Source organism: Sceloporus occidentalis, unplaced genomic scaffold, assembly GCF_023333645.1.
Source record: "Sceloporus occidentalis isolate IW3139 unplaced genomic scaffold, rSceOcc1.0.p SCAF_4, whole genome shotgun sequence".
Taxonomy (NCBI): Eukaryota; Metazoa; Chordata; class Lepidosauria; order Squamata; family Phrynosomatidae; genus Sceloporus; species Sceloporus occidentalis.
The window spans coordinates 36,748,542-36,771,340 of NW_028316984.1; the positions used below are offsets into that span (position 1 = coordinate 36,748,542).

At 42.1% G+C, this 22,799-nt stretch overlaps 1 protein-coding gene across 1 annotated transcript; it reads left to right on the top strand.

The window, feature by feature from the left end:
* The first annotated feature begins 511 nt into the window (after positions 1–511).
* On the top strand, positions 512–22,413 carry LOC149313747 (dynein axonemal heavy chain 11-like). The gene is made up of 8 exons (XM_089523029.1): positions 512–638; positions 2,254–2,419; positions 5,938–6,040; positions 8,588–8,827; positions 9,748–9,909; positions 15,196–15,389; positions 20,899–21,061; positions 22,333–22,413. Exons 1-8 carry the CDS (start codon positions 512–514, stop codon positions 22,411–22,413), a joined length of 1,236 nt encoding a protein of 411 aa, XP_089379155.1.
* Positions 22,414–22,799: the final 386 nt, after the last annotated feature.

The window sequence follows — 22,799 nt, forward strand, 5'->3', positions numbered from 1 at the left end:
AGCACTATGACTTATGTTTATAGCATGTCATTTATATTTGAAAATGTGAATATAGACATTGCAATAATTCTCATATTACATTTCACTGTATTTTAAGTGACAGCAAAATGCAGTATTCCACCACATTGAGTTACAAATGCTGTATAATGTAATCTTGCTAAAACAGCTATTTAGCTTCTGATCTTTGCGGTGTCAAAAATCATTCATTGTTATTATAAAATTAAGATTATGACAAGTATCAAGTCTGAGTAACCGTTATATATTTCCACTTGTTTAATCTTAATATATAAATTCACTTTCCTGTCACTTAAATTGAAATATAAAAACAATTACATTGATTTACATTGCAAAAGAACACTCTTAACTGCATAACATATATCTTTTTCCTTGTCTCTAAAATGCATATCCCTCTGCGCCTTGTCTGCGAGAACAGACAGTCTTGATTCATACATCTGAAACCATCCGCTTGAGATATTTCATGGATTTACTTCTGGAGAAGGGTCAGCCCATCATGCTAGTGGGAAATGCTGGAGTTGGAAAAACAGTACTTGTATCTGACAGATTTACCAAGCTCTCTGAAAAGTATATGGTGACCAAAGTCCCCTTCAACTACTACACAACATCTGCTATGCTTCAGCGTATGTAGTTGTTGCCATTTGACTAGCTCCTCAAATATTCAATCTTTTTTTTCATTTGCAATTAAAACTGCTCTAGATTACCAAATACCTGTGAATTAGGACTGAATTAGGACTGAAGGACTCTTTGTTAGACAAAGCAAAACATAACAATGTGGTGGGAAGTCTCCTGGCATCTTGTGTGTGGTTTGGTCTTCCCAGTTCCAGGCCTTGGTGCATATCAAGATGATTATCTTAAGTGCATGAATGAACTACATCAGCTAAACTGCCTCAGAGTGTAGTGGAGTCTCCTTCCTTAGAGGTCTTTAAACAGAGGTTGGATGACCATCTGTCGGGGATGCATTGATTTAGATTTCCTGCATGGCAGGGGGTTGGACTGGATGGCCCTTGCGGTCTCTTCCAGCTCTATGATTCTATGCACAATGGATTATATACAGACTTAGGCCTAAATCCAGTTGCTAGCCCCAACTACACTGAATCAATTGCTGAATAGCAAATCAATATTTATGTAAATCCCATTGGTTCAGTGAGTTTGTTCTAGCTGGGACTACCAACTGGATTTAGGCCTAAAGTAGATCCACTGAAATCAATTATATTTACTTTAGATATACTAACTGAAATTTTGCTATTTCAATGGGTCTGTTCTATGTGTGAATAAATCTGGTTTTAGCTCTGTATAATTTACAGTCTTTTACTTTAAGAATATAGTTGCTATGCTGTATTTTATTTATTTATTTATTGTAGCAGTGGGGTACCTAAACCCCACTCTTCAAAGCAAAATGCCTTCACAAAGCAGCCAGTAATATTAATCAGGTATGAAAATAATTCAATACAAAAAATTAATATAACAAACAATTCAGACTGTTAGTGACTCTCCAGAATATGAAACATAGGTCTTTCCCTCTCATTTGCATCTTGGTCCTTTTAGATAGAGATGCTAGGGAACTGAGCATAGGGCATTCTGAAGGCACATCATGCCCTCTCCCAATGGATTATGGTGACTGCATAATTTGAACATGATGTGCCTCTGAGAACAGAAAACATCAATGAAAATACAAAAAGTCTCCATTAAAACAATGAGCAGCAATTAAACTGACTATTTCAAGATATTGAAACATAAAAATTACCAGGCTGGTAAGTGCCAATTTTGTAAAAATAGATGCAGTCCAATCCCATGGAATCAGTAACTCTGTTTTCACTTACCTGCATCCAGGGAAGAAAGGTCTCTCTAGGCATCTGGAGGTCCTCCAATGTGACGCTATGGTCAACTTCCAACAGAAGTATAGCATTTACCATTTTATGCTGTAAATCTGAGAATGTATCCCTCATGGAGATGAGGCTGTAAAACAAACAATCAATCTAAAGATCTAATTTCACATTGCCCATATTGTAGAAACCAATACTGTTAGGCAGGACATGCTTAAAAACTGTCAGACTGTCATGTTCTGATTGGCAGCTCTGATTAAATTTCATATAACTATTTTTAGGATTTTTAGCCTTAGAGGGTCTTGACATCACCATGTTGGCAGCTTAAATAAATACGCCGGATGAATATTTCACCTATGTCATTGTTGAACATCAAGTTATTGTTCTTGCATATCTTCTGTTCTTATGGCAGGTGTTCTTGAAAGATCCTTGGAAAAGAAAGCGGGCAGGAATTATGCTCCTCCAGGCATGAAAAAATTAATTTACTTCATTGATGATCTTAATATGCCTGAGGTTGATGCCTATGGAACTGTCCAGCCTCACACTCTAATTAGACAGCACCTCGACTACAGTCACTGGTAAACCCTTTTTTTAAAATTGTACAAGTTCTGAAATATGTAAGTTGAAGTTATATGTTCACATGTTCGAAACAGCCAGTTTTTGCTAGACTTCACAATTTGAATCATGTATAAGTTGAGGGCAGGTTCTGAGGCCAGAAATTTTGGATTTTGATATACGGCCTGTGGATAAGTCAGGGGTAAAACTTAGGGGCATGTAACAAAGGATCGCAAGGATGAAGCAAATTCCAGCAAGCATAATATTTGTGCTTATATTAAAAGCTGGGTGGATGAGAAAATAGAGGGGAGTTCGTTCTTCCAGGAGAGATTACACTCTTGCCTTTCTCCAGGGATTGTTCCTTTCTTATATACTGTAAGAGTTAAAGTACAATACTTGGATGAGTCAACTCAATGTTTTGGGTCAATTTTTTGACCCCATAATTTCTAGACTTATACCTGAGTATACAATGGGACCTCTGTATCCATGGGCTTGCCATCTGAGGATTTGGGCATTAGTGGATGGCAAGCCCACATTGTCCCCAATAGCAGCACATGCATGCAGCCGTGCTGCTATTGGAGACAACTGCACTGAAGTCCTCCGTCCCTTCTTCCTTCCTTCCTTCCTTCTGTTCCCTGTCACGCTCCTTCTTTCCTTCCCCCCCCCCCGAGCCTTCTGCCCCATGCTTGGTTTTGGGAGGGGTTCAAAGGTGGAGTAGCCAGAGGGAGTCAAAGCCGGGGAAGGGGCTTGGGACTTGTAGCCTGAAGCTTACATCCCGGGTGTTGTACTTTTTTGTGAGGGGAGGCTCTGAGACCCAAGCCCTGGCACCATTTCTAGCTCCCTTTGGCTGATGAGGCTCCAACCTCCATCTCTGAACTGCCCCCAAAGCCAAGCCCAGGGCAAAAGCCTCAGAGGGGGAAGAAGTGGGGAGAGAGAGGGAATGGAAGGAAAAAAGCATGGAGAGAGGGGGGAGGAAGGAAGAAAGGAAGAGAGAGAGACGAAGGGAGAACTTCAGTGCATTTGTCCCTAATGGCAGTGTTGCCATGCTGACATTAGGGACAATGGGCCTTGAGTATCTGTGGGTTTTGGTATCCACGTGTGTGTGCGTGTGCGCACACGTGTATCCAGAACAGATCCCCTGCACGTGTGGATAGCAAGGGCCAACCATATACAGTAATTATGGATTCTTATTTTCTTCACCTATTACTGAGGAAAGCATACAGAGATCAGACTGCTTGCTTGTGTCAGTTTTAAAGACACACAGACTGTAACAGTGAACAGTGACCAAATTATCAATGGGGAATTTAATTAGCTCAAGGTCACGAGAGGAGGCCTGTTACCACACCTCAGGGATCGCCCCTTCGATCTTTATACCAGGAACTAGAAATCCAGAAATGAGGCAGAGGCTCTAAGTACAATCAATGTCTCTTTTATTGGAAACAAGGATTCAAACATACAGGCACATACACTCACACATTCATACAAGACTCAGGAAATAACGTAGTAAATGTAAAATAGATATTAGGCTTGCTAACGGAAATACTCACCTTATGTAGAAGTTCTATCTTCCAATTTGTGTGTGTGGGTTTGCAGGTCTGGTTAAGCAGACAAGTCAGAGAGAAAGACTGACTTTAAAACTGACATAGATAGCTGTGCTGCCAGCAGCAGAGAGAGGCTACCAGCAGCTAGAGGTACCAGCAGTGAATGGCTGGCCCCAGCGAGTGGCTAACTGGCCCCAGTGAATGGCTAGCCGCAGCCCCTCTCTAAATTTAGGAGACCTTTTTAAGGGTTTAACAGGGTCTCTAGACAAAGGGTAATCAAAGGAAACTGTTTGAAGTGTATTTCACATCCTAACCAAATGTTTTGATCTAACCCAAATGTTTCTGCCAGAGTAGGGACCTGAATGGCTACAAATGCCATTCCTTTGATTCAAATGGTTCCCCCTCAATCACAAAGAGAGACACTTCCTTAAGACATTTGATAGCATCTTTCCTGATAGCACTTAGCAGCTCCTTGCATAATCTCATCCAAGCTGGGAAAGGAAATTCGTTTACATATCAAAAACTCATGGCTTCCCTTGTTTCAGTGGGAGATCACATGCTAGGGCCATTTGGCTACTCAGGTCAAGATGCACTTTTTATATCAAGATGCAGGTCATAGATTATCATTTAGATATATTAAAAAGGTGTAGATCAATGCCTATCATTTCGTAGATCAATGCCTATCAAGGCCTATATAGTTCTCTGTGTAATAGGCCCTTAATCCAGATCTGCTGCAGAACACTTTCTAGGTCAGTGGTTCCCAAACTTTCGTTCTCCAGAAATTTTGAACTTCAACTCCCAGAATTCCTGACTGTTGATCAGTCTGGCTGTGGCTTCATGGGAGTTGAAGTTCAAAACACCTGGAGGACTAAGTCTGGGAAACAAGGACAAGGGACAAAAGTCTGGAGCAGTGGTGACTGGTGGCTTCCATTTCAGTGGAACAGTGATTCCACTCCAGTTTTAGTCTGAACCTCACTGGTGCCAGTGCAAAACTAAGGTGCAAAACTATGCCCCCAACATAGCTTCAGCACCTTGGATACCTCCTTTAAAGTTTGGTCTAAAACCTGGAGTAGATTCCCTAGCCTTGTCATATGGGACCCCCAGGAAGGGCACAAGAGTTGCTCAAGGGGAGCACATGACCTGGAGGCCTTGATCCCTCCTCATGCTCTTCCTTCCCACAAACTTTATCTTTCCTGGAGGGGAAGAGAAAGGCAAGGAGGGTGCTTGGAGTGTCTGTCTGAGGGACATATTTTACTCTTTGTAAAATATGCTACCCACAACTGGACATAAGGAACCAGATATGGCCTTCCTAACATAGAACAGAATGGAACCATAGGGTGCTAGTGCCCCATTCCCTATTAAAACATTCATTCTGAACATGGGATCCTTTCGGCATACTAACTGGGTGCAGGACTATCCATGCTTGATTCTGTAGCCTATGTCCCAGTGGGCACTGACTTTGCCCTCCTTCACCTCTAGCCATTTTCAGTAGGAAGACTGGGGTTTGGAGGCGCCCTCTGGAGATCCATACAGAGGTCTTTCCCATCATCTGCTGCCTAATTTTGACTTCGTGAAGTCATTCATGTGTCCCTGAAACACTGTATACCCACGTGTTATTTAGCCTGTTCTCCTGTGCAAATTGGCACTCTCTGTACTTGTCAAAATGGTTAACAGCCTTCAATGGCCTTGTTGAAGAGACCCCAACAGTGGAAATTCTCCCCTTATACGGTAGATGCTTGAACACTACTATCATAATTTGATGAGAGGAGGCCAAATTGAGGTACTGTCAGTCTTCCGAGTTGCTTAAGAGACTAAGAATTATAGAAATCTCATGTAAGAGAGCAGGGACAAAAGAAAAGGTTTTCAGATCTTTTAACAGAGGGCTACATAATCAGACTTTCTTACAGCAGCCTTCACTGTGAAGATCTGTCAATAGGGATCTCAAACTGTGAATATACAATTGAGTTTTATTATCCCTTTGTTATTTTGTAACTACATAGGTATGACAGACAGAAACTGATTTTGAAAGAAATTCACAATTGTCAGTACGTCACGTGCATGAATCCCACGGCTGGAAGTTTTTCAGTAAATCAGCGTCTTCAGGTAGGTTGCCATACGTGCCAAGTGTGAACAAGCTGTTCTTCTTCTGAATAAGTATTAAAGCTATTTTAATTTCAGCAAAGAGAAGAGCATTAACTTTCTTGTGCTCCCTGGCATTTACTGCTCCAGAGGGGCATATTGATGTTGTTGTAAATACACAAGGTATTTGTGTATTTCCTTCTCTTGCTTGCTTAAAAAAGAGATAACGAATCACTGCACTATGTATGAAGTTGAAGAATATTATCAATCTCATCAGCACTCACTTCCAGATGTCCATATCCTTCAAATCGGTCCAAATCAGTATCCATCAGAAATAACCTCCTTACTCACTATGTTGTCCTCTGAGTGGACAATTATATCAGATAAACAAGGCGATATAACCAGTGCTATCACTAGGGGTAGTGTCATCCGGTGCGGTAGCTTCTGGGGTCACATACACCCACTGACCTCCTCCCATGCCCTACCATACAGCATACTTAGTAACGTTTTTTTTGTACTAATGTTACTCATAAATCATAAATATCACTGAATATAATGGTAATAAAGTGCACTCGCATTATACGTGGGCACGTTTTACGCAGCTTTCAGCATACACTGAAAGTCGCGCTGGGAGAAGGGGACGGCGCGTCCCATAAGGAATAATGGGGCGTGTGCCTGTGATGTGCATGCGCCACCGCACCACTACATGCACAAGCCCCATTAATTTAAATGGGGCTCGAGCATAGGTGGAATTCCCTTTACATGGGGGGGGGGTCTGGAACGGATCCCCCGCATAAAGGAAGGGCAGACTGTAGTTATGACACAAACAGCTAGCAAAATTAAAATTATTCCTTCAAATTATAGTGTCATACTCACAGCTTAAATATATTTACACGTACAGAGGAGATTATCACACGGAAGGAATAGCGTCCTTCTCCTGTCCTTTTCCCATCCCTAAACCCAACTAATTGCACAATCAGGGATCACACCCCCACATGCTTCTCCCATGGGTGTCATGGAGCCATCTCCGCATGCTTCTGGTTCCTGGTAATACCAAATGAAACTTTACTCCATGAAACTTTAACAACGGGAGAAGTGTGAGTTTAGGGACGGGAGAAGGATAGAAGAAGGAAGGGAGAAGGACTCTAGCCTTCCATGTTATAATGTCCATAGTTTCATGTGATTAAAGTGAAAATTTGGTAAAATGTGATATTTTTAAAGAAAATTTTCAAAGAATTTTTTATTTTTTTAAAAAATAAAATATTTTAAAATTAAAATTTAAAATTTAATTTTATATTTTAAAAAACCTAGGGCTTCTCCTTTCTCCTCCCTCTAAGCCTCATCCCACTCACCTCATCTCTTCAGTATTTTAAAAGGATGCAGGTGAACGCCACAGGCCATTTCTGGCAAAAGGGCCCTTAGGGTGTCACCTGGTGTGGCCCACATCCCCTGCACCCCCCAGTGACACCCATGGATATAACATTTGTGAAAGCAAGACCCAATAAAATGAAGAATTAAAAACCCAATAGGCCTGTGTGCCTGATATGGGACACTAGGACAGGCAGAGAATTTGGACTAGGTTTTAAAATGGCAACAGTTCAGACTAGAATACAACTTTTAGTCAGTTAATTGAGGCTTTCAGTTGGTTGAAGGCTTTTAATTAACCAAAAGGTTGTCTTGGATTAATAAAGCTCCAGATGTTTATTTATTTATTAATTTATTTAATAAAGTGCTTATTTAGAAAGGCAGTTTCTCTTCTCTTTAGCCCAGCGGAAAATAATCCTCTTCTGAGATTATGGCTTCAATAACATGAAACACAACAACAAAATCCAAGCATACCCATCTGCCAATTAGATGGACATTTACAAAACAAATCCTTTGTCCTCCCTGCAGTCATCCATACCATAGAGATCTGAAATTTCAATCTCTTTTATAGTATGTAGTCTGGGTTTCTACCATCCTTGCTTATGTTAGTGTGTTGCTTTTAAGCAGATATTTTAGACCCTTTTGTTAAATATTTGCTTCATCATGATCTCAAGTGGTGGCTGATGGCTTCTATATCACCCAGTGAAATTGACTAGCCATAGTATTAAGGGTGGCTGAGAAGACACAACAGAACCCATTGCTAGTTTAAGGAGTTCACTGCCATAGGATGTGATAACAGCTTTAAAAGAGTGGGCATCTCCAACCTGCCACTACAAATCCCATTATCCCTAGTCAGCATGGCCAAAGCTACCAAATTGGAGGAAGGTGTCAAAGAAGACTGGACAAATGGATGGAGATCTGAGGTATCAATAAGAGAGAGCTGTGGCAACTGAGGTGATTAACAGAGCCTTCTAGAGAGCAACACCAGGATAAAGTGTTCCTTCAGGCATCACATTTGGGCTTCCTGGATGCAGGACTTAGTGGATTTTCAATCTGATTCTCCAGGGTTATGAGTAAGATTTACCTGCAGAATCCTTTCAGCTGTCACCTTTGCATTCAAGCTCCCAAGTGTATAAATGGTGGAGGCAGGATGTCATTAATTATATTTACCTGAAATGCTTTCCTCCTCCCTTCTCTTTATTCTAGAGACATTTCTCAGTGTTTGCTGTCCACTTTCCAGGAACAGATGCTTTAGCCACTATCTATGGCAAGATAATAAACATGCATTTTCAGCAAGGGGGCTTCTGTTACAGCATAAGGAAGTCTGTTGGCACACTTATACAAGCTGCCATTTCTTTGCACCAGAAGACGACCCAGAATTTCATGCCTACTGCTATTCGATTTCATTATATTTTCAATTTAAGAGATCTGACACGCATATTCCAGGTAATGCAGTTTTACTGTTCTAACTTCTACATGCAGTGATGTCCTGCACCAAGGTGTCACCTGGTGCAGGGGCAGGGCTCTGGGGCAGAGCCAAAAGGCCCAGCTACCAGCATCCTGCCCTGTGCAGGGCAAGGAAGAGGGGGCGAGCCCTCTCCCTCCCTGTCCTGCGTGGCTTTACTCTAACATGAAGCTGCACACAGCAGGGAGGTTGGAGTGCTCACTGGGTGTCACCCCTTTCTGTGATGTCACCCCCTTGAGTGGTGTCACACGATGCAATCCAATCCCCCCACACCCTCCTAGCCTACATGTTTTATTATCCACATCTATTGTGCTTACCAAAAACATAAAAAATAAAAAAAATTAAAAATAGTCAGATCAAAGTTGTATCTATGAACAAGAAGGTGTTACACAGGTTTCCCATAAGGTGAAGTGTATGGCAGGGGGAAATGGCCACATGCATTGCTGGAATTGTGTTCCTAAATATCTCATTGCAGAATGTTATTATAAAGTTTAGATGAATTATGGTGGAAAAGAGCGGACATGATAGAAAAACATGAACTCATGCTGGAACCTGCCAAAGCTGGATGAAAACCAAACACTATCAATAGAGCAAAACAGTTGAGGCAAATAAAAAGGGATAATTTCCACAAAAATAAAATTTATAGATAGTGAGTGTGGAAGGAAAATGGAATCAATGTTCTTGAGGCAACCACAGTACCTCATTATAAGCAATTTATCACACTTACCTGCAGGCCTTCAATTGCTTATCAAATATATGCATATATTATGAATAACAAATTTACAAGTTATGGTGCCACAGGAGTGTATTTAATTGAATGGCATATTTTAGTTAAATGAAACTGATAGTCTAATGTTCAAGAAAGATAATGGGCAAATAAACACTTCAGATTATTTTGCAGGGAATGCTTTTGGCAACGCCAGAATGTGTACGGTCCCCTATTGACTTGGTTCATTTATGGTTTCATGAATCTTCCCGAGTCTACTCAGACAAACTTATGGAAGAAAGGGATATCGAACATTTTAAGAAAGTGCTTATCGATACAGCAAAAAGGTACTTTGAGGTATGTATTGACTCCTGGGTTTGACTTCAGCCATGAAACATTCCTCTCTCTAAATTCTTAATCTCTAGAGTAATCATGAGTGAGGGTCAAATTACAAGTTACTTTTTAATATACAGCATACAGCTACATCTGTGCTTCCTCCACCCCTTTTTCATGAGCAGGTGCTAGGATACCAATTTAGATCAAGACAGCAGTGGCAGGGGAGGAGAAGTTTAATGTTTCTCTTCCCAACTGCCCCTTCCCTCTGCACTAGTTAGGGGATAGATGAGGTGGGGTGGGTGGAAGAGATTTGACCCTCAGTTGGGGTTGCCATAGCTGAGGACCTCCAAACCGGGACAAATGTAGGACAAGGTTCAAAAATGTAGGACTTTTTTATTTTTTAATTTTTTAATTTTTTTTATTTCCTGGCCAGGAATATTTAAAAAAAAAAAAAGGTCCCACATTTTTGAACCTTGTCCTCCTTCTCCTTCCCGGCTTGGGAGGAAGCCTCGGGCTGCTCCCAGGCCGGGAAGGAGCGTGGGGGCCGCCTGTCATCATGGCCATTGCCGCGGTGGCAAGCGGCCTCCTCCTCGGCCTCTGGGGCTTGGGGGAAGCTCTCCCAGGCCCCTCTGGAGAGGCCTTGGAGGACCCCACAGCCGGAGCTCCGACCGCGGAGCCTCTTCCAGGGCCTCCAAAGGGGCCTGGGAGAGCTTCTCCCAAGCCCCAGAGGCCTTGGAGGACTGCTCCGCGATCGCGGAGCCGCTTCCAGGGCCTCCAGAGGGGCCTGGGAGAGCTTCTCCCAAGCCCCAGAGGCCTTGGAGGACTGCTCCGCGATCGCGGAGCCGCTTCCAGGGCCTCCAGAGGGGCCTGGGAGAGCTTCTCCCAAGCCCCAGAGGCCTTGGAGGACTGCTCCGCGATCGCGGAGCTGCTTCCAAGGCCTCCAAAGCCTCCAGGCCCTCGCTGGGAGGGGGTTGTCCCGGGGGCGGGGCCAAACCGGGGCGGGACCGTGTGGACCCGCCCCAAACCGGGAAAGTCCCACCCCCAGGCGGGATATGGCAAGCCTACCCTCAGTCAAATCTCCCAGTGGTTAAGAAGGCAGGAAGGGCAGGTGGGGAAAAGCACAGATGCAGCTACATGTTCTGCTGCTGACTGTATTTTCTACTGTTTTTTGTCCAGTCCTGATTTAAAGATGAAAGAATCATACTAAGGAGGAACAAAGTTGCCTTGAAGCTGGAAAATTGTCTCAGATGTTACACAGGCCACGTGGTTACAGCCTTTTAGTGAGGCATTTCCTCTTTTTAGCAGAGCACTTCTTGTCCACCAGGGCCACACTTCCAATGTCTGTTCTCCATTAATGTCAGTTGTGCTGCTCTAATATCTATTTTGACCCTCAGTCACCTATGTATCACTCTGTAGCTAATGTTTCCTTGTTTTGCTGTTTTTTTTAAAAAAAATTGGTTCAGACTATTTTCTTTCATAAGAGTATAATCCGGAAGGCAACAGTGCAATGGTTTTCAGCATCTATAACCACACTGTTTTATTCCCAGCTTGGAAAGGGATCTTGTCACACCTTTGAGACTAAATGAAGAGCCTTTATAGACTTGAACATCTGAGGAACTAGAATAATCTCTAACAAAGCTCAAGCTACCAATTTTTCTCTTTCATAGTTTTTGGTGGATTTTTCAGGCTTTGTGGCCAGGTTCTAGAAGAGTTTATTCCTGATGTTTCACCAGCATCTATGTCTGGTATCTTCAGAGAACACTGGCATGGAAGTGAGTGGTGTGTGTGTGTGTATGTGTGTGTGTTTGTGTGTGTGTGTATAGTGACTCTAGGTTGGGAGGAGTGATTTGCATGTTAATCTGTGATTGTTCTGTTGTTGAATGGCAAGGCCTCAGGGGGTGGAAGGATATGCAAAGAGGATTTGAGCCTATTTAATTAGTGATCTAATTAACACACACACACACATACACACACGATCCTAGGTGGTTTTCATTTGCATTTTGTTGGGTTTTGATTTTGGTGTTTTTCAGGACTGATAACCAAACTTTGTTCACTTTAAGGGTTTCTTCTTTCCTGTTGAAGTTGTCTAGGTGTTTGTGGATTTCAATGGCTTCCCTGTGCATTCTGACCTGATAGATGTTGGCATGGTCCAGAATTTCAGTGTTTTCAAATACCATTTTATGTCCAGCATCATTTATAACTAGTCCTGAAAAACACCAAAATCAGGACCCAGCAAAATGCAAATGAAAACCACCTAGGATCAGATTTTTTTTCCAGCCAATGGTTCGCTAATTAAATAGGCACAAATTCTCCTTGCATATCTTCCCATCATAAAGCCTTGCCATTCAACAACAGAACATTCACAGATTAACATGCAAATCATTTCTCCCAACCTAGGGTCACACAGTATATATATACCCCCTCAGTTCCATGCCAGCATTCTCTGAAGATGCCAGCCACGGAGGCTGGTGAAACGTCAAGAATAAACTCTTCTAGAACATGGCCACATAGCCTGAAAAAAACACGAAAAACTATGGATGCCGGCCATGAAAGCCTTCGACTTCTCTTTTTCAGTTAGTATCAAGGGTGCTGCAAGATCCCTTTGCATTCCATACTACTTTATGTCCTTGCTTGTTGCTCAGAAGCTTCTATGTTCAGCAATCAGATAAACAAGTGATATAAGTAATCATCTTTTGATTCCTTAGTTGAATCTTATTTATTGAACTATGTGGTCTGAATGCACAGTTTTGTTGCTTTGTCTCTTATCTTCTTTGAACTGCTTGGAGGTGGTACAGTAGATGCCTTTTAAAGAAATACATACCTAAATAGTTTTCTTGCATTGAAATAGCTAAATTGGTTGATATAGCTCTATTGGTTGAAGTGGCTACCTGGCTTTTAAGTGAAGTGGCTTCCTGGTGAGTTTCAGAGGTAAGATCAGAAGATGGATCTCCCATGTGATCTTGGCTACTATTAAAGAACTGCATGTTTGAGAAAAAGGAAGGATGGGACCAAACATGACTGTGTAACTAGAAGAAAGTGAAGACGTGTGTGGGAGGAAAAGAAATAAATCTGAGGAGTATATTACACTGGGGTTTTTGGGGGGATTTTTGGAAGTCAGATCCGGGGTGACTGCGGGTCCACAATGCAAATTCACGTCATAACGTGAATGTGTTATCAGATGAGATTCCTTTCTATGAGCGGTCCTTCCGTGGTGCTTCTGCAGTGATTCCAAAGTGACCCCTCATTTTGGTAAAATTGGAAAAAAGTGAATTCACAGAATTCGCTTTCAAGCTCACTTCGATTTCACTTCGAATTGGTCTGGTGTGGAAGTTCACTCTGATGTCACCCCCCTTGGCCCCTTGCATCCTGCTCCTTCATCCCCCCTCCTCCTTCATGCCATCTCCTCCTCTCTGACACCCTGCCATCTATCCCATCATCCCCTGACTGCTCCTTCAGTCCGATCCTGGCTCCAGTGACCCCCTGCAACCTATCCCATCATCCCCTGCCTTCTCTTGCATCCAAATCCTGGCTCCAGTGACCCCCTGCGACCTATCCCATCATCCCCTGCCTGCTCCTTCAATCCTGGCTCCAGTGACTCCCTGCAACCTATCCCATCATCCTCTGCCTTCTCCTGCATCTGAATCCTGGCCTCAGTGACCCCCTGCGACCTATCCCATCATCCCCTGCCTTCTCCTGCATCCAAATCCTGGCCCCAGTGACCCCTTGCCACCTATCGCATCATCCCCTGACTGCTCCTTCAGTCCGATGAAGGATGACAGCTAAGGAGAGGGCAGGGAAGGAGGACAGTGTCCAGACCCCCACTGAGCATGTGCAAGGGTCCCAATTCAAATTGTTGAATCCGCATGGTATGCACCGGTGTAGTAATACAATGTGCACTCACTCTGCTTTGCATGAATCCACATCATGTGACTTGCCTTGGATTCGATTCCCCCTTGATTCGGAAGGGCAATGGAAGGGCAACCAGGTGTGATAAAACATTCACATTACGACGTGAATTCGCATAGCTGAACCAGGAGTCACTCCAGATCTGAGCTCCAAAAAGCCCTGTCTGATATACTCCTGAGAGTATCAGTCTATAGGTGAGGAAGCAACAGATGAGACAGAGATGGAGACAACATATCAGGGAATCCTATACCTTCCTCTGTTTCAAATTTTTCAAGGATGGTTGCATATTGTTCCATGTCAAAGGTCCCAAATACACTACAAGAATAATCCAATTTGAGATCACTTTAACCGTCCTGGTTCAGTGCTAGGAAATCCTGGGGACTGTAGTTTATTGTGGCACCAGAGCTCTCTCTGACAGAGAAGACTAAATGTCTCACAAAACTACTGTTCCCATAATTCTCTAGCATTGAGCCAGGGCAGTTAGAGCGGTCTCAAACTGGATTATTTCTGCAGTGTGTTTTGGATCAAATACATATAAATGTGTTTCCTTTATCTCCTTTCTCTGATCTGGATGGCTACCAGAATAAGGCTCTGAGTCTGGAACAAACAGTGGTGTATGAAGCCTGGGCTCACCATACCAGACTCCAGGACTTTATGGTTAGCAGGGATGATTGTGTCATTTGCCACCACCCTCAGTTTGTCTACAGTCCTCTTAGTAGTAGGGAGGGGTGATGGATTTTCCATCAAATATATTGTGAGTTCCTGCTCTTGTGTTGTTGTATTGCTGCCCTTTAGCTATTACCTTTACATTACTGGGGCTAGATCATGGCAACCCATATTGTAATCCTTTGTATATTTCCATGGGAGCATGCCCCACTGACTTAAGTGGGATATTGCTAAGTAAATGTGCATGTGTAACCTTTTACTTTGTACTTCAGGAAAAGAGAAGAAGCTACTAGGCCAGTTTGGGGTCACAGAACCCTTTGGGTCTCTTGACAAAAGCTATGAAAAAGGCAGGAAAAGGCACTGAAATACCATTATCAATGTAACTGGAAGAAAGTCAAAGGGAAAAATATGTTTTTTGTGTCTGCCTGGTTCACAGTCCTCCCAAATCCAATCTATCCATTCCCTAAGTGTCCATGAATCCCTGGTTTAGAATCCCCTGCACTGTATATAGTTCTTATTAAACAAATATATATATATATATATATATATATATATATATATATATATTAAAAGAACTTATTAAACAATAATAGCAAAAATATGTTCAAACATCCAAGGTGTGTCGGCTGGATCTGAGGATTTGTTTTGAAAGTTAAAATTAGAAGAATCAGCAGTGTTAAAGGGTTAATGTGCAGTCTTGAATGCTTGTTTGTATCTCTGTATTGTTACCACCAGGGTGTTGATGAGCACATATTTATCCACAAGCCAATAATTTACTGCCACTTTGCCCATGGTGTTGGAGAACCTCATTACTTTCCAGTCTCTGATTGGAATAAGCTGACCAGAATTTTAACAGAGGCTTTAGAGCACTACAACGAACTACATGCAGCAATGAACCTTGTTCTCTTTGAGGATGCCATACAGCATGTGTAAGTTCTCTCAGTTCGGGCATGTGGGAAGAGGGGCCTCAATGCACATCACTACTGAAGTGTAAATGGATTTCTCTGTAAAGATATTCAGGAGAATGACCTCAAGTAAAGGTTTAGGAGCGGGTGGGGGGTGCTGTGCCAGTGACCAGGTCTAAGCTGGGCATACAGCACACAGGCTCACTTTGAAAGTTCCTTAGTCATCACACTCTTTCAAGGTTTTGAGATGCCTCCATCTCACTGTAACCTGTTAGCTCTTGCTCTGTGTGACCAGCCAGCATCACTGCTGCTGATGTCAAATTCACAGTAGATGCCAAGTCCAAAGAGGGGCATGACCTATAAGGATATTTTAAGATTCATTTTGTGGAATATTACATCTGTTTCAAATATTTTATATTTCCTGACTCATGTGCATGAAGGTGAAAAAAGGACGGCTTCAAAATAATTATAGAAATCCCAGGGAAAGGGGATGACTTTTTCCCTTTCTGCACTCCTTTTGGTCTTACAACTTTTCTGGTTTGCCTTGTGCTAGGATTAGTATGTTAGTTTCATTGAAGCTACAGTGGAAATGCTAAGAGATTAAATTATCATTTGGGAGCACATTTGAATATTCTGATTTTTTTTATTTATATCCTAATCCCGTGATAATCTTTTCTCCCTATTCTGTTCCTAAATTTCATATTAATGTTTTATGTATTCTACATGAGTTCCAAATGCATGTTTGGAGAGACAAGAATATCTATGGAATCCTATGGTGTAAGTTAGAGGAGGTAGAAGCAGGATGGAAATTAGTCTAAAGTGGAGAAATGATGGATGGGCAAAGATTAACATGCTAACAACATGGGTATACATGTCTTCATTTTAAATATGATTCTTACACAGACTGATCATGCATTTAATGTATAGTTATGTTCCCAATATACACCTTAGGTATGATCCAGCTGAATATCAGCAAAATATCACGCATTTCTGTATCATTTGATTTTGAACTCTGCGACAACGCAGAAAGAACCGCAACCTGGAAACATCACCCAAGGAGACTTTCTGCTGTGCTTTCTGCAACCGGACCTGTTTATCCCGAATTGGCCTTTTTAGTCACCAACGTGCTTATACAAAGCACGGGATGAGTCCTTCCTGAATCTTCGTTCACGAAGAAAAGCCAGAGAGAGTGATTTTGAACTCACATAAACTTCCTGACCAATGGTGGCTTGAAACCTCCATATCAGGTTGCTATAACTCAGAAATGACTTGAAGGCACACAACAACAACAACAAGGGGTAGTTCCTTAATGTTGGCAGTAAAACAGAAAGGCAGTCACCAATCCACTTACATGAAAGCCCCTGGCCACCACTATTTCTGGCAGAATTCTAGGCTGGAGAGGAAAAGCTGCAAGTATTTTACCTTCTCTTTCAGAGTAACTACCAGTATGCTTGAGTGCACAGAGACATGCACATATCAAAAGACAATGAGATAGGAAGAGAGGCATAGGGCCAAGCAAGTATCCAGCCAAATGATGCCTTGAGAGTTTTTGTTTTTCTTGTCAGCATTTACAAAAATTCAACATTATGATACAGCTAATAAATCTATAAAAGATATCTGGTTTAGTATTTTTCTAAAGATCCATAGATATTTTTTATTGCTCTGGTATCTTGGAATATTTTTGAATACTATCACTACACTGATAGATATTCTTGCCCAAACTGAGCCTACCTAATCTGTATGGCAATGGTGGGATCATTTCCCAGAGAGTTTATAAAGGCTGTTTCACTGGGATCTGCAATAGAAAGCAAATTAATTTTTCATCTTGTTTTGTTTTTTGGTTAATCAAGAAAAATGTACTTAATTACTCTGGCAGGAAGTCATGCATGTAGAGGCTGAGCTCAGCCTGAGGCCAGATGTCAGGTAGTCTGAGCTAAAATACATTCTTGTGAAAACTTCAATTCCCAAAGAGAATAATCTTATCAATAAAAGAACCGTATTCCTCTGGAAACATAGCCCTGTGTAAAAAACACACACCATCAAACCATGGAATTATTAAACCTAGCACTGATTGCTACCTTACTGCTTTGTTTGCTGAAAGTGGCAATAACTCTCGTAATGTTTGATGAATATTGTTGTTGTTGTGTGCTGCCTTCAAGACATTTCTGAGTTATGGCAGCTCTGAGGTGAACCTATCATGGGGGTTTCTGGGGCTGAGAGTGTGTGACTTACCCAAGGTTACTCAATGAGTTTTTATGGCTGAGCAGGGAATTGAATTCTAATCTCCAGAGACATAGTCCAATATTCAAACCGTTACATCGCACATGGCTCCATAATGAATATTCTGATCCACAAAATCAGGCCATTAGCACATCTATGCTGTTGTGGCTAGGGAGTAAAATGATCCTGTTATTGGCTAAACAAGTTGTTATATCGACTAATGTCTATCAGGATAGGAGTGGAAAACATATGGCTCTTTGAATCTTGTTAGAGTGCAGTTCCCACTGGCCCTTGCCAGTGCAGTCAGTGGTGCAGGGAACTGCATTCCAAAAACATTTGGAATTAGTGTAGTGTGTACCAGCTACCCATCTTTGGTGTAGGACGATGCATAGCATAGATTACACTGTGACACAAGATATAAGAAGAGTGCTGCTGGAGCAGATGAGAGTCTGTCGAGTGCAACACACTGCATTATCACTAGCTATTCTGGGTAGCCCAGTACAAGGCATGCAGACAACACTTATTCTGTCACTGTTGTTGATCGACAGGAAGTGATACTGAAAGCAAATGGTAATGGTGCTGAGTGGTGAACCGAGCACATCTGTCCAAGACAAAATTTACCATGATCCAATCCAATGAGTGTACCTATGGGAAGAGAAGCAAAATGCCACCTCAAAAAAGAATCCCTCCCAGTGAAATTTTCTTTCTGTACCCACATTTCTAGCACTGTAGTAGCTTCAAACTTCAACAGATCCTTTAGTGATACAGTTTAGGTATCCAAAGTAAAGGGGTAGGTAAAATTACCAAGGGAATGCAAACACAGTAAATGTAAGACAGCTAGGTATTTATGATTTGTCAATGTCTCAAATCATAGGGGACTGAAGGAAAATTTCATTGGGGGGGATTTTTATTAAGTTGTCAATGTCTTCATTTTCCCCACACCACAGCTACACCCTGGATCAACCCCCAGGAACATAAATGTGTGATTACTTACCTGTTTTTTGCAAAATAGCAAACCACCCTTCGGAGGCATTAGGATGCTCCTCAAAATCCCGCTGTAGAAACAGTGGGTATATTTCAGATATTATTGGTGTCAAGGCTTGCAGGGCCAGTACTTCAGCCAGGTCTCACAGGACCAGACTCCTGGGACTTTTTCTTTAGCAGGAGTGAAGACATTCCCTTGTGCCCCATCTGCCTCAGGTTTCCTTGTTTCATCTGTGCTTAGCTGAGATACACAGGGGAAGGAATAAATTGTCCCCGCTTTGTTATCATTATTACAGTTGTCATGCAAGGTGCATTCAGACGTTACAGAAGACCTACTCTTTGTGGACATGACTGGAACTGGTTTGTTGATGTGGATCACTAGATAATGGATCAACATAGATGCCTCCCTTTTTGGATTGCCAATGGGTGCTGGCAGACAATGGGGACAGTTAGGATGAGGACCTTTTATCACCACCCCATTGCATGCTATTAAGACCACCTGTCCTATCACCAGGGTTAGGAATTTGGTTTTGTACATGGCAGTTTTTATGTATGAATGCCAAAGGTGCTACCATTTTAATGCAAAGTGCATGTCAGTTTCACATGTGTAAGAGAGGAACTTTTTTTAAAAAGTCTGTCAAATTCAAAGTCACAAGAAGTTCAATATTAAGAAAGTTTTCAAAAATCACAAATAGTATTTTTCAAGTCCATGCTTCCAAAAAGGTTGATTGTAGGGCTACCAACTTTTAATTAGTTTAATAGGTAGATTAATTAGTGAAAGCTTTAATAGCCAGTTAGATATTTCCCTCCATTAACTGATAGAGGGTCATTGAAGGGCAAATTGCTTTGCAGACTGCACAGATGGATAGGTTCCCTTCTCACTGTACCACATCAGATGACCTTTCCATCCTACAATTTAAACATAAAACCTACAACGTTGTAATTTTAGAGAAAGACCTTCATTCATTCACTTCAAAAATATATCTATATTTATTTAATATTTTGGGGGGATTGTATTAAAATATAATTTATTTATTAATCAGTTGATAGACTAAAATATCTTTAGGTAGCTGATAAAACTGTAGCATGAACTTACACATGTTTACTTGGAAAAAAGTCCCACCGTGTTGCCTTTACCATGCTGTATATAGAATTATAGTCTTAATTATTTACCATGAAATTACTTCACAAAATTCCTGGATGTTTAACAGTTTCAGGAGATGCAAATATTTTCCAGGTCCAGGGAATTCATGAAAACTGGAATACTGCTTGAAGCATCTGATACCTAACCTTGCTTGTGTCCAGTGTCATCAGCATCATGTATATTTGTGCAATATGGAGCTTTTATCTGGTAAAACCATATTCAAAGCAGCTTGAAGTAATTAAAAAAAATCCACTATTGCAACAATTTTCAGATATCTTAGTAGTGATTGCAACTCAAGAGTCAAGTAGTAATGCAATAAACATCTCACAGTAGTAAATACACACTCATTAAACAAACCACTAATAATCACACTAAAGTCTAGTTTAGAAAAAGACCCCAAAAGAGGCTAAAATTCATTTCATCCAAACCTAAAGACTTCATCCCCCCTCACAGTGTCAAGACAGTTTCTGTAGAAGCCATAGAGCATCCACCACCCAATCACTGTTAGTCAGGGCTCCATTCTCCAAGTTAGGGCGAGTTTTCACCTTTACCAGGAATCAGGAGTTTCTCTCTCCTGCCACATGGGTTGATATATTCTAGTTCCCCAAGTCTAGTCAATCACATGAGAGCTTTTTGTACTTCATCTTACAGAATCTTCTAGCCAACATGGGCACATGCACAACTTAGTTCTTGGTGTCAAGAACAGGCAGGGATCATCAGGTTCCTATCAGAAACAGGAACCGTGCAAATTTAACAGTGGAGACATAAGAAATGGAGAGGCCAGAAGCTGAGAGGGCAGGTTTAAGTAGCCGTGCCCTAGCCCCATCCAAAACTCATTGCAAATATTTGAACCAAATCTCAAGGCTTTTTCTTCTTGCAGTGATCCCTACTCTTGAGTACCTCTCTTATTTCAAAGAAAACCCGTGACAGACTTAACATGTTACTAGTTATTAATTAAAATTAATTAATTGGGTTGTTGTTGTTTTTTAAAAATAAATAAATAAATAAATAAGATGCAGACCCACCCTAGGGTTCCCTAATATCCTTACTTGGTTTCAGATGTCTGGGTTTCATAACCCAGGAGCTGAAATGGAAACATACTCACACCCTCTCTTTCTGTTTTATTGGTTGAGAGAATAATGCCTTTTTAAAACTGTCTCATTTTAATATTTTCCTCTTCTATAGTTGTCGTATCAGTCGCATTCTCGAAGCCCCATATGGAAATGCCCTTTTGATTGGAGTTGGAGGAAGTGGCAAGCAAAGTCTGTGCCGCTTAGCTGCCTTTCTCAGTTCACTGGAAGTCTTCCAGATAACCCTGCGTAAAAGTTACGGTATCCATGACCTCAGGGTATGTATCAAAGTGATGGATTATTCTTCAGTTATCATATGGTCTTCTTGACATGTTTCCTATTCTAAAATCAAATCCTACAGGAGAAAAGTTGTTTTCAGTATTTAATTTCTCCATTTGAACCTGCATGTTTATTTAGATCTGCTGGGGGGATTTCTTTTCTGTATTTTGGAAGCAGTTGAGGGGATACTTTAGGTGAGTGGATCATGTATAAGGTGCTGATCAAGAACATGGCCCACAAGTCTGGGTTCTTACTGTCATGGTATTTAAAAGCTTTAAGGCATGAGATTACTTTGGTCACCTACAATATGTTGTTATTTTATGCCTCCAAGTCATTTTTGACTTATGGCGACTCTAAGGTGAACCTATCATAGGATTTTCTTGGCACATTTCTTCAGAGGCAGTTTGCCATTGCCACCCTCAATCTGAGAGAATGTGACTTGCCAAGGTCATCCAGTGGGTTTTTATGCTCGAGTGGGGATTTTAACCCTGATCTCCAGGGCTGAACACTCAACCTACTACACCACATTGGCTCTTGCTAACTACAATATACTCCCTGGTAATAACACACTTTCTTGGAACTATGATACAAAAAAGTCATAGTAATGGCTAGCTATGTTACATTGTATCATTTATATTATGATAACAAGTGTGTTAAATCAAGGCAGAATCTGCACTCATTGGTGGGTTACAGACCGCCGAAAAGTGGCAGCCTGCACCCGACCGTTTCCCCGCCGGATCGGGGCCTCAGCAGACAGGGCGGCAGCTGCTGAGGCCCCGATCTGCTGCTTTCCAGGCCGCGGGGAAGCGGCAAAACACCGCTTCCCTGCCTCCTGGAAAGGGGTGTCCTTGGGGCTCCAAGCCCCAAGGACACCCCGCGACGGCAGGGAGGAGTAGAAAGGGGCCGCTTGGCCCCTTTCTCCTCTGCGTCGCTGGGCACAGCCGTCTGAAGGCTGCGCCCAGCGATGCAAAGCCAGGAAGGAGCTCCGAAACGGAGCTCCTTCCGGGGCCTTGGAAAGGGCGCACTAGGCGCCCTGGGGCGGCCCCAATACTTCACAACCACGCCGCCTTGTTTGGAGGCGGCGCAGTCATGACGTAGTGATGGCGGCGGCCGTGTGGAATGGCCGCCATGATTTTCTATGCGCAGAGCGCGTACTAGGGTTAGGGGCATCCGGAAAGGACGCCCCTTTCTAACCCTAGTACACGCTCGTCGCGTACTTTAAGGCCCGTTTGTAATGGGCCATAGTTTTTAGGCCTTGCCTATTTTTCAGATGGAAGCTATTGTTCAAGAATCAGAAGCAGGCTATGGAAAAACACAGGCACACACCCACACTGCTCCCACACAAACATGACCTTTATCAGTCTAGTTTAAAATGAATGCCTAGGACATTTCAGTTTGGGAATGTCAACTAAACCTGAAGTTCCCCAAAATTCCCAAAAGTTTGTCTAGTATTTAAACGTGAATGAAAATGTGCTCTCTGGTTCTGAGGCCAAATCATATTTGTGCAAGCTTTTGCTCCTTCTACAAGAAACCATAAATCTCACTGCTGAATTGTTATTGCAGCAGTGTATGAACTGAGCTAGTGGTGCAACTAGCATTGGAAGTCATGGGGTGGTACAGCCAAGCACCCTCCCAAGACTAGAGAACACATGGAAATGGCAAACAGACCCAAAGTCAATTGATTCTTTCTTCCCAATGACAGAGGCTTCACTAAGGCTGCATCTGCACTGCAGAAAT

Excerpts from the sequence above, each read along its gene's own strand:
- LOC149313747 (XM_089523029.1), top strand. The coding sequence starts at position 512 with ATGCTAGTGGGAAATGCTGGAGTTGGAAAAACAGTACTTGTATCTGAC. Across the intron at positions 2,420-5,937 it reads CACCTCGACTACAGTCACTG|GTATGACAGACAGAAACTGA; the intron begins GTAAACCCTTTT and ends GTAACTACATAG. Across the intron at positions 9,910-15,195 it reads CAGCAAAAAGGTACTTTGAG|GGTGTTGATGAGCACATATT; the intron begins GTATGTATTGAC and ends TGTTACCACCAG.